Source organism: Quercus suber, unplaced genomic scaffold, assembly GCF_002906115.3.
Source record: "Quercus suber isolate HL8 unplaced genomic scaffold, Cork oak 2.0 scaffold_867, whole genome shotgun sequence".
Classification (NCBI taxonomy): domain Eukaryota; kingdom Viridiplantae; phylum Streptophyta; class Magnoliopsida; order Fagales; family Fagaceae; genus Quercus; species Quercus suber.
This window is the reverse complement of record NW_027070297.1, coordinates 215,535-230,970: the sequence shown is the minus strand read 5'-3', so window position 1 is coordinate 230,970 and position 15,436 is coordinate 215,535. Positions and strand designations below refer to the sequence as shown.

General features: G+C 32.2%; 1 protein-coding gene across 1 annotated transcript; it reads left to right on the top strand.

Annotated features, from left to right (window-relative positions):
- Positions 1 to 1,827: 1,827 nt before the first annotated feature.
- LOC112029321 (glyoxylase I 4) lies at positions 1,828 to 3,217 on the top strand. Its single transcript, XM_024062010.2, has 3 exons — positions 1,828 to 2,146; positions 2,565 to 2,670; positions 2,755 to 3,217. Exons 1-3 carry the CDS (start codon positions 2,004 to 2,006, stop codon positions 3,088 to 3,090), a joined length of 585 nt encoding a protein of 194 aa, XP_023917778.1. The 5' UTR covers positions 1,828 to 2,003; the 3' UTR covers positions 3,091 to 3,217.
- Positions 3,218 to 15,436: the final 12,219 nt, after the last annotated feature.

Sequence of the window (15,436 nt, the reverse complement as noted above, 5' to 3'; positions counted from 1 at the left end):
TAATCTTTTAGAAAATCAAACTCACAGAATTAATTAATTAATCATAATCATATGTGTTTAGCCTTAATCGCAAGAATGTGTACTAACCATTAAATCTTGATAATGCTATATTTGGTAGAAGGTCCATTTTAGTCACATGATATATCATTTTGATCTTTAAGAAGGAAAACTGGTATTTTATCTATTCATGCTTCCACATTATCTAGATATGGTGGTCTATCCTGCCAGCCTTATCTCTCTCTCTCTCTGTGCACACGTGCTTGCGCGCGCACACACACTTGGTCAAGTTACACTTGTCATAACTTTTATCGATATTACATTACTTAATAATATTCAATTATTTCCTATCTCTAATAGAAAACTATTTCATGTATGAAAAGTTAAAATTTATTTTTTGAAATTTTACTTATATACAAAACATGAGTTTATGTATTAAATAGTGAAGGTCAACAAATTGAAATGAAATTTAGTACGCATGTGTGTGGAGAATATAGAGAACATGTGAACAGCAATGAGAATTTCAAAATGTTAATTTTAAAAAAAATTATTAAGTTGTAGAACTTTTTATTTCTTGTTAAATAAAAAGGAATATTAAACTACTGAAAAAGTTAATTTATAGAGACAAAAAATTTCACACATGATTGATATGGTAAATTATTAATAATTAGTAAAAAGTGATGTAAATAGTAAGTCTAAATAAAAATAAGTAAATGCTTGTTAATTTAATTACTGTAACAAATATTGTGAAATTTTTTATGTACTATACTAATATATTATATTCTAGTTTATGACATAATACATCTCTTACTTCGTTTCTACAAAAACAATGACACATCCTAGCTACAACCATTTTTTTCACAAGAGACAGCTAGACAGGGGAAAGGTTCAGCATCAGTTTTCCCCATACGCAATTATCAACAAAATAAAAGGAAAAAAGAAAACAAAAATAAGAGTTATTATTATTATTATTTTGAAATAAAATTTTATTTGTACATATGTATATATATATCTCTTTTATTTTTATTGTTAGCATATTGGTAGAGTTTAAAATTCAGTTTAACTTCTTTTAATATGCAAAGTTATGTAAAGTTTCATTATTTTATTAAGTTTCAGTTAGATTATATTAGAATCTAATATAATAAAAAAAAAGTTATTATTATCTTGACCTAATCCTGCCTACATAAAAAAAAAAAAAAAATCATTAATATCTTACCTTAATGATAAAGAAAAATTACCACAAAACAGATATAATGGACTTCAAATTATTATATTTGTATTTAAAAAAAGTTTTATTATTTTAGATATAGTTTATTCCTTGCTTCCTTACAAACAATAAAATGGATCCAATAATAAATAAATAAAACTTTAAAAACAAAAAAAATTATTCATAAAATTAAACTATACGAAACAAAAACTGGATAACTATTAAATTCAATTTTAAATTATTTATGTGCACCACAAGAAAAATTCAGCTAATTTTTTTTTTTTTTTTCAAAGGTCTGACTATTCTTTTTCCCTAAAAATAGGTTTTCCCTTCTTAATTAGGAATCATTCCTCAAAAAGGAAAAAGAAAAAAAAGGAAAAAAAAAAAAAAAAAGAAGATAAAAAAGAAAAAGAAAACTAAAACTTTTCACTACTTGTCAGAGCCCATCATGATACGTCATACGTGGATATCGATCTTGATTGGTGACAATGTGACATGACGAGTGGTCTACGTGGTATCGCTATCCATACCTGGGAATCTAAGAAAAAACGAGAAAAACCCACGAAGCATACATGTGATTTCGGTTCCATCTGAATTTGGTTTCTATATAAAGGAGTGAAGCAAAGCTAAGAAAATCTCAGCAATATTCACTCTCATCCTGTTTTCAATTATATCAACCAAACCAAACCAACCAACCAAGCTCTTCAAACCCATTATTCGTTTTTGGTCTTAGCCTCATTCTGGTATTTTTGGAGGAGTAGTACTGCAGTTCTTGTTTGGATTGTAAAATTAAGCATATATGGAAAATCCACTGCGCCTTAAGTCCTTGAATCACATCTCGATTTTGTGCAGATCATTAGAGGAGTCTCTCGATTTCTACCTGAATGTTCTTGGTTTCTTTCCTATCAGAAGGCCTGGTTCTTTTGACTTTGAGGGTGCATGGTATACATACATACAATCTCAGTTCCAAGAATGCTTTTTTCTTTATTTGGATAAATAATCTGATCAGTTTCAAGAATCTTAAGAAAATTAATAGAACTAAAAGATTTTGTGTTTTTGTTGATGGAGATTTGTTTGATATGGTGCATGGTGCAATTCAATTCAACATTCTAACATGAATACAAAAGAGTCCTTCGAAGTTGTTGAGATGTTTTGTATGTCACCATATCAAATTTATATGATATTGGTCAAAGAATATTTTTGATGGTGTACTACAATTCAACTTTCTTGTCTCAGCCCAAAAAAAAAAAAAAAAATCAACTTTCTTGAAAACTTTTTTCTTTTTAATTTCACTGATGATACTGAAAATTAATCTTTTCCTTCATTAATTTTTTTGTTCTTTGGTGTTGATTCTGAATAGGCTATTCAATTATGGCATTGGCATACACCTACTTCAATCTGAAGACCCTGATAGCATGCCCAAGATTGGCCAAATTAATCCCAAGCACAACCACATTTCTTTCCAAGTATATCTCTCTCTTTCTCGATTGTGTGTTTGTTTTTATGCATGTCTATTTGTTTGAAATTACTAAATTAGGATGTGTTGGCAGTGTGAGAGCGTGGCAACCGTAGAGAAAAAGTTGAAGGACATGAAGATAGAGTACGTGAAAAGCAGGGTGGAAGAGGGTGGAATTTACGTTGATCAGCTTTTCTTCCATGACCCAGATGGCTCAATGATAGAAATCTGCAACTGTGACAACTTACCTGTGATTCCTCTAGCTGGTGACCCCATCAGATCATGCTCACTTGTCAAATGCAATTTCCAGCAGCAGGCACAACAGCAACAGCAGCAGCAGATTCAACAAGCAGTACAAATGACTCAACAACAGCAAGTCACATGCCTATCTTCTGTTCACTTGAAGGAAGATTATCTTCCCTGTGCATAATATAAAAACCTGGAGAGAATTTCTGTCTAAAGCAGCTAGATTCATTTTTATTTTTATACTGAATTAAGAGTGATTGTATATGTATTATGTGTCAATTGGCTCTTAATAAATATAATTTATTTATCCATTTTACTGGACATAATGCAGGGGCATTATGTCCTTAGGGTGATACTACAATTGTGTGAACCAAGTTCTTGTCATCTTTTCCATCTGAATAATTAAGTGATATATATTTGATTAGAAAATGGCATTTTTTGGGGGCTTAAGTTTTCATGAATCAAAGTTCCACATTTGAGCTGGCTTTCTAGCCTAGTCCAATTTGAGTAAGAGCTTAACTTCCATGGCTGAGGCTGAGGGAGTATGCTTGACTGCTCTGATTTCAGCTAGCAAAAGCTTGGTTAGGTTCAAAGGCCAATACAATAAAATGGTTAAAACTTAGATACAATTCCTTCAGTGTTGTATCTTACATTTTCCAATTGAATTTAATCATATAATTTTGTTAGTCAATAAATCATATGGTTGAATTTAATTGTTCATGAGAAAGATAACATTGTTTGCGCATTGGTCAATGCAGTCATGAAGTTGAATTTAATTAGGGAACTTGAGTACAACACATAAAGAAACCACGTAGAATTCAAATGTATGCTTTGACTTTAATGGCTGGCAGAGCTGAGTGTAACAAGTGGCAATACATTGTTTGATTCTTTATCAGATGAGATATGTAAAATTTGCTTAGGTATTGTACATAAGCATGTAATGAAGATTCAGCAAGGGGCCTGTCATGGGGTTTGGCTGGCATGCAAAGAGGAAGGCAAGCCTAAAAGAAAATGGAGGCTCAAACAATCAAATTAAGCCAAAATTCAATCCTAGGATTTGGTTTGATTAGTTGTCCTGGGAGAATTTAAGCAGATTGGGATTATTTGGATGCTTGTTTAGATAGCTTGGTTTTTCTGCAGATGCAACTAATGGTTAGGAATTTAGATGTGTATGCTTTTCATATTACTAAAAGTTTGTGTTAGGACCAATAAGCAACATCTTTGCAAAAGGTTGGACTTTCTCTGCAACATCTTATTGTGTTTAAAAATTTTTAGTAGGACCCATTACAATTGATATAGCAAGGCTCTTTTTAAAGTAATTCTCTGCATGATTGTGGTAATTTAGCTTTAGAATAAAAAGGTAAAATGATCGATGATCGTATTAATTAGTGTAAAATTTTAGTACAAGTTCATAGGTTGAGTAACATTACACGTATAATTTGTCTGTCATTCTCATATCCAGGTTGTCTCTGATATTGTGAAGCAATGTAAACAGTGCTGCAGAACAATATCAAATTGAACCCAAATTTGGCTTCTTTCATCTGTGGAGCCTATGTCCTTATCAAATTGTCTCCTGAGCCTGACTAGTTGATTTTACTTGTTTAATCTAATAAGAACTGCACTGTTATACACATAGCCATGACAGCGACGAATGGACCAAAAACGCGTTAAGCATATGCATGGGGCAATCCATTTGCTGGGATGACGCATCAATACAGTAATGGTGCATTGTTTGGAATTCTATTGTCACTTAAAAAATTGGAAAATAAAGTAGAATATAATGAAAAGCTAATTATCCATGCACAATTGGACCTTTAAACAAGGACCATGCTAGGCTATAAGATGTTTACCTCAAGTACAGCAGACACTGAAGAACTGAAGGCTCAATTGGCTCAGCAATGGGGCTTAGTTAAAAGACGCTTAGAATGAATGTCTATGATTCTGACTTGTGCAAATAATTTGTTCTCTATAATTCTTGTTAATCGTACATAAAACATGACTTTCACGGTAGCTTTTAGATTGGAATGTCGGAAGTGAATATACCTATCTGCATCCACATATTTTTTTGAAGCAATTCAATAAATAAGAATGATTGTTCAATCTGTTTCTGCAATTTTGTCTTTCATGCTTCACAAAGTAGAACATAATGAAAAAGCTAATTCAATATATATGAGTTAATTAACGAACTATTGCATTTTTGTCTTTCATGCTTCAAAAAGATGATCCAGAAGTCATGCTGATTGTATAATCAAAGTGTTTGGCACTTTTAATCTGAAAGATAAAGTGGAACAAAGATATATAGTATTAGAGGTTTCATTGGAAAAGAGGAAGCTTGAAAGGAAGTTACCTTTTGAAGCAAAAAACATTGTGTATTGATTTTTGCAAAAGAGAAGTACCATTTTTGCAGTTGCCTTGTTATGATGGGCCTTCTGAACGCCACAAAATTGGCTTGTCTAATTGTTTAGTGTTCAACACCATGTGAAGAATCAATAATTGTTTCGATGATGATTTTTGGAACAAGAGACAAAAAACCAAGGTTACTGAGATAAACACTAGTCCAAAACTTGTAATGTTGTCATAAATATTATGGTGTGACAATAGCATTACTCAACCTATAGATTTCATCTACCAAAGGAAAACACAACTTATGGATTTCATTTTGATATCAAAGTAAATGAAACCTATATGCATAAAATTTTCTTGAAGAGATCAAACATATACTAAAGATAGAGATACCATCAATAATTCTAACCTTTGAAGCTGAGAGACTGAATGAAAGAAGAAGTAGGAGCTCCCTTCAGTCCAAAACAGCCAGCCAGAAGTTCAGCAGAGTGTTTTGGGCTGAAAGGAACCCCCATTTCTACTTTTTTCGCATTAATTATGTTAATGAAGAAAGAAAGGAAGATGAATAGGAAGAGGGAGGGTAATGGTGTACAATTAAAAGAAAGCATCCCTGGTTACTAGCTAGTACTAAAGTCTAAAAAAGAGTTACTTCACCCTTTTCCTCTCTCTATGCTTTGCTTGAGGTTGAGGGAAGTTTTAACCATATAAAGGGCACAGGGGCAAGACTTTTATCGACCACGGCTCATGATTTGTTCAAACCCTTCAACCACCCTGGCTAACACATAAATGCATGAATGAATTGAACTGATTGGCCAAATTATAAACAGGACATACACTAATAATAAGTTTATGTTTGTAAAAGAGTTCTTTCCTCATATATGCACATGGAGTTATTGTAAATTCATGGCCACGATATAAATGTCACAGCTTCCTACATCTTTTTATTTCCTGAACTATGGGATTCTATTTTATTGAGTTGATACAATCATCATTAACTAGAATCAGCTTTTATGAACTAAAATGGAGAAATGCAAGTCTGGCAGTGTAAGTTATTTGTATTAGAATGTACTTATAGCTAGGAGCTTAAAAATTCTGAAAAGTGCGACTCCATGATTAGGAGAAGGTATCTCTTGTGCATATAAATACGTTATCTTTCTCACTAACATGAAGATCCCATACATTGTGAAATCCATATGTTTGGAAGAAAGAAGATAACTGGGATATTAATATATGAGATAAATATTTCATGACCAGGAGGCAATGAACAAACAAATTTCACTGAGAATTAAGAGCATTTCTTTGTCATCAAGAAAACACTCAAAAATAAAAATTCGACTAGATGGGAAAAAGATACAAGGCCAGGACTATGCTATCCTTGGCTAGAATATGAATGTCTAGCATTCTTAAAAGGTGTACCATAGGAGTCGACCTCAATCCATCTAATAAGAAAACCCTCAACAAAGAATATAGTAATAGTACAACCTCCAGTCCATATGTAAGTTTCAATTTCTTTTTCTTAGAATACAAGAGGACATACGACATATTTTTCACATTATTGGTACGGTTACTGACAGAACTTCAGGTTCCATTTCTTAGTTGTGGTCCCTTGTGACCTATTGGAGTAGTGGTTTTATCTTTCTTGTAGCCTATTGACTAGGATAGCCAAAGCCTCTGCCAATGTTATTGTTTTTGTTTGCTGTGGAGGTATGGCAATGGCATAGCTCTCTCATCATGATTCCCCTATAATGAATTATGAGCACATGATAGTGAACTACATTTTCTTTCGGCCCAATATTTATTCTTTGCTTTCCTGTATAAAGGACTTTGATTCCCCTATTCTCACTAGAGCTTAGCTAATGAAAGTAAGTAAACCTAATCCTCACTAGCATAGACTGCATAGTAGCATTCAGCTTTTGATGACCTCTCTCTCTATCTTACACAGACACACACACACACACACGCACGCACGCACACGCGCATGCTCATCCCACACGTACGCACCTCTCTCATAAACACACCGACATGCACATTTGCACTCACAGTCACACACACCTAATAAAACACACAAATATGGCAGCTATTGTTTACACGCAATACAACATTTTTTTCATAAAAAGATTATATTGGGAGCTTCTTGAACCTTTGATTGCATCAATTGTGAACAGTCGATGGTGTCACTGAAAGGTTTGTTGCTAAGCTTTTAGCCCGCAAAATTCCTTTAAATGGGGTGAGCCACTGAAAGCTTGGAAGCCCATATACCACATGAAAAAAGAGTTGATTATTCCAAGGATAAGGTACTAAAATACAAAATCATCCATCAATGTCTACTACACCAAACATGGCAACCCCGCAATTTATGTCGCATTTATTTGGAATAGTCTCTAAGTAAAAATTTTGTATTCCTCATTTTATGATGTGATCGTGACTCATGAGTGAGTTTTTATGAACTTTTTTTGCAGTCTATCTTTTAAATTAACATTTTGAAACTTTTAAAAATATATATAAGCACTTTTCCTGCCATCATGTACATAAATTACATATATATTTGTAGGTTATAAAGAATTTCAAAACTCAAAAAAAAAAAAAAAAAAATTGAGCATTCACTATGGTCAAAATTCTTAAAACTAGTTTCAAACAATTAGGGAATAGTAACAACTTTTGTCTTTATTGACGAGATTTGCATTATGATGTATGATAAAGATCTGATAAAGAGAAAAAATCAAGAAAGCTTATGATAAGGCAGTTTTGAAATCATAATAATAATGTTTCATATCTTATATTTTAGACTATGACAAATAGGTACGGAACCAAGGTTTGGACCTACGGGAGACAAACATAAGGAATTTTTTTTTTTCAAATGAATCCCAACTAGCGTTCAACGAATATTAACAAAATATCAACAAAAGAGAAAACTCAAAATAATTTTTTCTTAATACTTTTCAACTAAATTATTTATCAAACGGAACTCAATCTTCTTTTAAACCTCAAAAATCATCTTTGATTGTCTCTATACTAAATTGAACAATTTCCCTTTCAATATTAAGAAAAAAAAAAGTTAAAATATCATCTTTTAATATTCAAAAAGTTCTTTGTGAAATTTTGTTTGAGAATTTTCAAAAATTAGAATATCAGCATTAATTAGAGCTTGGCAATGTTGGATAAGAGGTATTGACTTCTAAAATATTTACATTTTTCTTTTGGTGTAAATACATTTTTAGTCCCTACATTTTGACTTTTTTCCATTTTAGTTCATAAATTTTATTTTTACCACTTTTAGTCCCTAAATCAATTAACGCCCTTCATTTAAGTCCTTGAAGCACCATTCTATCACCAAACTAACGGGAAAATGGACAGATTAATAAAATATTATTAAAAAATTATTTGGCATTTTTTAAATGCCAAAATTTTAAAAAAATTAATTAATTACTCAATTTTTTACAAGTTCTTCCCAAATCCAAGAAATAAACCCAGCACCCAAACCAATATATGACAAACCCTAAATCTAAATCCAGAAACCAAATCATTTTCAAAAAAAAAAAAATCCAGCAACTAAATCTAATCTCTATCAAATCCAAAAAAACAAGAAACAAATCAAAGAAACCAATAGTGCATGTCCAAGAGAACAAGAGCAAAACCAGAATCAAACTTCACCTTCTCACAATCAAACTCAGAACAAGAGCAAGAATACCCAGCTAACTTCATGTTCTCACAATCAAACCCACCACCACCATCGATTAAGAGCAAGTCAAACCCAATCAAACAAACCCATCTTTTAGCAACCAAACACAGCAACAAGTAACAAAAAACTCAAAGAAAAATTCAATGGTTTTTGGGTTTGGGGCAGATCCAACTACATCATTTCTGCCTCCTCAAATCCAACAAAATCGTTTCACACCACCAACCTTAACTCCACCAAAACGATGTTGTCAAACCCCACTGTTTCTGCCTTCTCGACCACTCTGTCAAACGACGTTGTCTTGACAAACGACTACCTCGTCCTCATCAATCGAAGAGAGAGTTTGGCCTCGTCGCATTGTTCTCTCTCACACAGGTCGAGTTCGTTTTTCTGGCAAAATCCATTGTTCCCATCGTTTTCTCTACATCAAGAGAGAAGCACGATCTGCTCATCGTTGGTTTGCTTGTGAGCTCTGGTGCATGGTAGAGAAGAAGGCTGAGTGAGCTCCGGAGATGGACCTACAGTGGAGAGTGAGAGATTCTATCCATGGACAGTGAAGAGAAAGAGAGAGAGAGAATTTGAGATTAATCTATGATGAGAATTTTTAAGAAATGATTTTAGTTTAAATAATATTTAAGGTTTTTAAAAAAAAATTAATTTACTTTTTGTAAATGATTTTATTTTTAATGCTGACGTAGCATAAAAATGCCAAATAATATTTTTTTAATAATATTTTATTGATCAATTAGTTTTTCTGTTAGTTTGGTGATGGAATGGTACTTCAAGGACTTAAATGAAGGGCGTTAATTGGTTTAGGGACTAAAAATGGTAAAAATAAAATGTAGGGACTAAAAGTGCATTTTCGCATTTTCTTCTTGAAAAAGTCAAATATTATAGTTGACTCCTTCATAATCTACAAATCAAATAAAAAATACATTTATTCTATGCCCAATATTGTTGTAACTAAAAAATCAATTAGTTTTGCAAAAAAAAAAAAAAAAAACCATGGGCTAATTTTAGTTTTTGAGGGGTCAAATATAAGTTTTCTTAAGGTTAAATTAAAATATTAAATATACATATAGCATTTATTTTGTTTAAAAAAAAAAAATTCTTGTGTGTGTGTGTGTTGTTTTGGGGGGAGGGAGGTAAAAGTGGACAAAATTTTTGGTCTACAAAGGACCATATATAGGCAGGAACCGCAGCCTTAAATTATTATTAAAAATAACTAATTGGGACCCATAGGAATTGGAAAAAGTTTCCCAATATAAACTTCCGTTAAATCTAATCTAAATGAATGTAAAATGTGTGCCATTGATATCATTGGTCCAAACTGAATTAAGTTTCAGGACAAGAACTGGGGCTGTCCACGGCCCACCCGGACTCGACAAACCGCCCAGAACCCGACCATCTTCACCCGAAACCACCCGATCAAAGCTGGGTTTCGGTCGGACGCGGGTCGCCGGCGCAAGGACCTGAGCCCATCGGTTCGAGTTGCGGGTTAGCTATCTGAGAAACCAACAAACCTGACCCGTCCGATGAGCTCTTCTTCCTCGTTGGAAATTAGGAGTTTCAGCCAAAAACCGGTAAGTCCAAACTCTTCATCCGACGATATAGGTATATTTTGGCCAGATCCATCAAGATCTCGGCCCAATCTGTATAGATATAGGAAATATCGGCCAAATCTTGTTAGATCTGACGAGATCCGGCAATATTTCGGCCAAAATCTGGCCAAATTTCTCTTCTCTCCAACAAACCCGAAATCGATAGAAATGGACCTGAAACCGATACGACCCAAACTGGAAAACCCGAAACTCTGGCCGAGTCGATTACGGGTCAAAATTTTGTCCACCCGATGAAGTCGAGTCGAGTTCGGGTTAGGCACAAACCCGACCCGGCCCGACTCGTGGATAGCCCTAACAAGAACAATGTCCTTAAACATTGAAATATACTAAAACACCCTAACACAATATTTAGAACCCTTTATACAAAGTTTTACGGCTAAGTTGATTTTAACACTAAACTAAACAATACAGTCCAAGTGTAAGTTATTTAGCAAATTTCCAAACTAACTACACTACACAAACATGGCAATATAGAAAGATAAATGAAATAAAGAACAAGAAGGCAAACCATACATAACACCACAAAGTGTTATGGAAGAGGAAAACTTGAGCCCCGAGAGTAAAAACCTCTCCATCGACCACTTGTCAAAAAACTCCACTATAATGAATAGTTGTAGACTTTGCAGTACATGGATGACTATAAATCCTCCAAGCCTATATCTCCCTGTGCAGTGGCGACTTTAGGAATTTTGTTCAGCGGGGTCATTAAGAAACTTGAACCAAAAAAAATTTAATTAAAAAAAAAAAGAATTTGAATATATTGAGTTATCGACAAAAAGAGAAAAAAAGAAAAAAAAAAAAAAAAAAAAAAAATCGGGTAGCCTTGGCCCACTCCAAGCCAGGCCCAAATGGCCCACGCCGAGGATGCATATGGGTCCGAGGATGACCCTTCCTCAGGAGTCCGAGACCTCGGAAGAACACTAGGACCACCCTACCAAAGACTCCTGGAATATCCGAGGAGGAGAGGACCCAGGCCACGCGTTGGCAACAGAAGTACAAAGAAGGGGCAAGCCCTGGCGAACTGTCACCTCGGCATTGAATACGCTCACCTAACCTTCTGGCCGCATAATGGGGATGTAACCCCTTGAAGATAACATCGATCAGGTGAACCACTGAGCATGGATATGGCCTCTGATGGGACAGACGGTCAGGAGGGAGACCAATAAATGATCAACAGGAGGAGGAAGAGAGGGATATATAAGAAATGTGACAAAATGTAAAGGGGGGAAAAAGGGAAAGGGGAAGAAAAAACCTCCTCGGCCGTGGGCCGAGGAGCATCCCCCAGTGTAAACTTTCTTAGTATCTTTCATAAAAGGAAAGGAGTTATGTTCATGCACGCCGGCGAGCCCTAAACCTTGATCCACTCTCTACAAATTCATTGTTTGGGTTCGTTGGGCCTTTAACCCATATCCTTTGGCTTGGGCAACAAAAAAGACCCTACATTAGCAAAATCTAAGAATTAAATTTCTATACATGCATTGTTATAAAATAATAATAATAAAAATTAAATTGCAAAAGTTAAAATTTGTCACATATCCGATTATTTTCATTTGGCTAATCTTTGTTTTTCTTTAAATAAATGACATTATAGAGTACTTCTAATACAACTATTAAGAGTATTTTGTCCACCACAAATGATTAGAAAATAATAAAAAATTTAGTAAAATCTCATAATTTAACATCTAAATTTAGCACTATAAAAAATCATGCTATGTAACAGAAAATACCAAATTATCCAAATCATGCTATATAATAGAATAATATTATATTTTTATATGCTATATTAATTTTTTAGAATGCAATATGATAACATTTAACAGTCAAAGAGAATAAAAAATATAAAAAACAACAACAACAATTTAAAAAACAAAACTAAATCGCATTAACCCAAAATAGAGTTTTAAAGAATATAAAAAATTATCAACCTAAAGTAGAGATGCAAGGAAAAAAAAAATCCATCAAAAAATTTAGAGAGATAGAGGGAACCTTTTTTTTTTTTTTTTTGTGAGGGAAAACTATGCATAAAATAGAAGAGATAGTGACAAATTTATAGTAAGAGGGTGTGAATAAGAAGAGACAAAAATAAAGGAAGATGAAGGGAAAAATGAAGAATGATATTAACGTAGAGGGTAGTGGGGAGATGAAAAGGCAAGGGAGGGAGAAAGATTGAAGAAGTAGTGGGAGATGAAATGGTAAGCGAGAGAGAAAGGTTGGAGAAGTGTAAATATTAAAAAATAAATGTTAAAAACACTTATAAGAAAAAAAAAAAAAAAAACCCTAAAGCTTGAAAGATTTGGGTTTTTTATTTTTTTTTTTTATTTTTTTTTAAAAGTTGAAAAGGCTCACACAAAACCTTAAAGCTAAACTGAAAAGTCTTTGTGTTGGGTTTGATAGTAGAATTAAATAAATAAGATGTGAGCTTGATTAATTATACAGATATATTATAGAGTGATAGTGGAAGTAAATAAATAAGTAGTGGGCTGGATTTATTATAAAGTGATAGTGGAAGTAAATAAATAAATAGTGGGCTACATTTATAGGGCTGAAAATTGTAAAAACCATTTTAAAATTGTAGGACAAATTATATTTTAAAAAAGAAAAGAAAAAAAAGAATGACGTGGTAGCTGATGTGGCACAACGTGAGAGCAGCAACATTAAACGCTATGCTTCAGCTTTTAGTAATATATAAATATAGATATTTCAAATTAAATAACAAAACTCAACCCATTGTCACTGTATTAAATTGGCCCATACTACCACATTCATCCATATATAAATAATACACTAAGTATCCACATAACTAATAAAATGCTTAAATAATTACTAATTTTACTATTTTAGTTCTTGAATCACTGACTTAATAACAAAATTTTATTTAACATGATAATAATATACACACATGTAACAAACCCTCTGTATTTTCTAATTATTAAATTTTATAAAGTTATATGATATTTGTAGTATACAACACACATTCACATGCATTACAATTCACACAAATAATATAATAAAAAATAAAAAATAACACACACAATTAGTATTAGACATATGCTCACACACATATAACATAAATTTATAATAAAAAGAGACATCTACAACTTACAAACATTCTCTTTTTACTCTTAGAGAGACCTCTGATCTATGTTATTGTTTGATTTTGGGCTGGGCTGATATATGGTTAGGGTGTGCAAAATTTAAGTCAAAGTGTACAAGCATATCTTTAGGGGTAAATTATACTAATAAAAAAAATTATATATAAATTAAAAAAAAATTCAAGTTAGGGGGTTCAATTGAACCCCCTGAGTATAAAGTAACGCCGCCCATGTCCCTGTATACTTGAATTCTCCAAGCTCCAGCGAGTAACCAACTCCATTAGTCTTGTGTTCACCTAGCTTCCCGAAGTCACCACCGTTGAGCTACCAACGGAAAGCCATCAAAGGATTTGGATTTGGATATGATTTCTCATGTTTCTAATGCCATTCTCTCACTCACAAAGTCTATGTTTGCGGATGAGGAAGGTGTTTATAGAATCTCTATCAATACAATGAAAGAGATGGAAAAGAAAGATGGGAACTTGGTTTTTCTCTAGGAAAAGCTCTCTCTTTTCATACAAATGGAACAAGCTATTGACCTACAATTTGCACTAACTTCTACAAGCAAATGGAACAAGATTAATTTAAAAGATTTAGGGCTTAGACTACTTAATAATTGATGCAAAATCAATTTTTAGAGTTGATTCTATACACTAATGTTTTTTTATTTTTTATTTATTTTTTTTATCACATACACTAATGTTACAATCTTAGTCATTGAAGTACTATGAATATTTGACTTTTGAGGGATTCTTACTTCTTACTTTACTATATAATTAAGGACAAAATTTAGTTACAAAATTAGTTATAGTTTAAAGTTACAAATTCACTCAATAAAATAAATATTTCAACATATTTTGAAAATCTAATTGTTGAATTACATGTTTTTTACGCTCTTAATACATATGTTAAATTTTGTGTTAATTGGATATTATTTACTATATGATCTATATGTTTATATTTTGTGCATAATTTTAAATTACAAAAACTTGCAATTTAAAAAATTTATTGATGACGTAGCTATTAGTCTTTAATTTTCTTAAAATTTTGTAAGCATGAAAGATATAAGAAGAAGATGTAATCTAATGGCGGATTTGTCAAAATTCACCTCAAATAAAAAGATATTAAGTAAGTTTGTAGCCTAAAACTACAACTAATTTTGTAACTAAATTTTGTGATACAATTAATCATCTTTGCTTACTTGTAAAGAATAATGCTAGAGATACAAACTATTTTATAAAAGAATTTACAAACGGCTGATGTGGTGAGTAATTATTGGTAAATAAAAAAATATACTATTAATAGTAGGCCTAGATAAAAATCAATAAAAGGTTTACCACATTTATTTTATAAAAATATTATAAATAGTAAGTGGTTGTAGCATTATTTATATGCAAATTCACACGTTAAGCCCTAACTTCAAGGAGGTGTGAAACATGTACTGATTAATTTAATGCTAAACAGAGTTTTATTCACTTTATTTAGTCAAATGAATTTTTGATATTGTATTGTAGTAATATAATATCTAAGCGTAAGAATATGTGGTATATGGGAAAACCTCCTTGATTAAAAAAAAAAAAAAAAAAAGGTAAAAGCTCCTATTTCACTTAATTATTATAAGTTAGATCTGAGTAAGAATTAATTATTACAGGTTAGACATGACTAAAATTTGATTGACTTGACAATAAAATTATAATAAATTATCCCGTTGGTTTTTTTTTTTTTTTGGTGGTACAATTGGATGGTTAATTGGTAATTTACTCGTTTATAAATCATATAATTTTTTTTTTTTTTTTT

Excerpts from the sequence above, each read along its gene's own strand:
- LOC112029321 (XM_024062010.2), top strand. The coding sequence starts at position 2,004 with ATGGAAAATCCACTGCGCCTTAAGTCCTTGAATCACATCTCGATTTTG. Across the intron at positions 2,147-2,564 it reads TTTGACTTTGAGGGTGCATG|GCTATTCAATTATGGCATTG; the intron begins GTATACATACAT and ends GATTCTGAATAG. Across the intron at positions 2,671-2,754 it reads ACAACCACATTTCTTTCCAA|TGTGAGAGCGTGGCAACCGT; the intron begins GTATATCTCTCT and ends ATGTGTTGGCAG.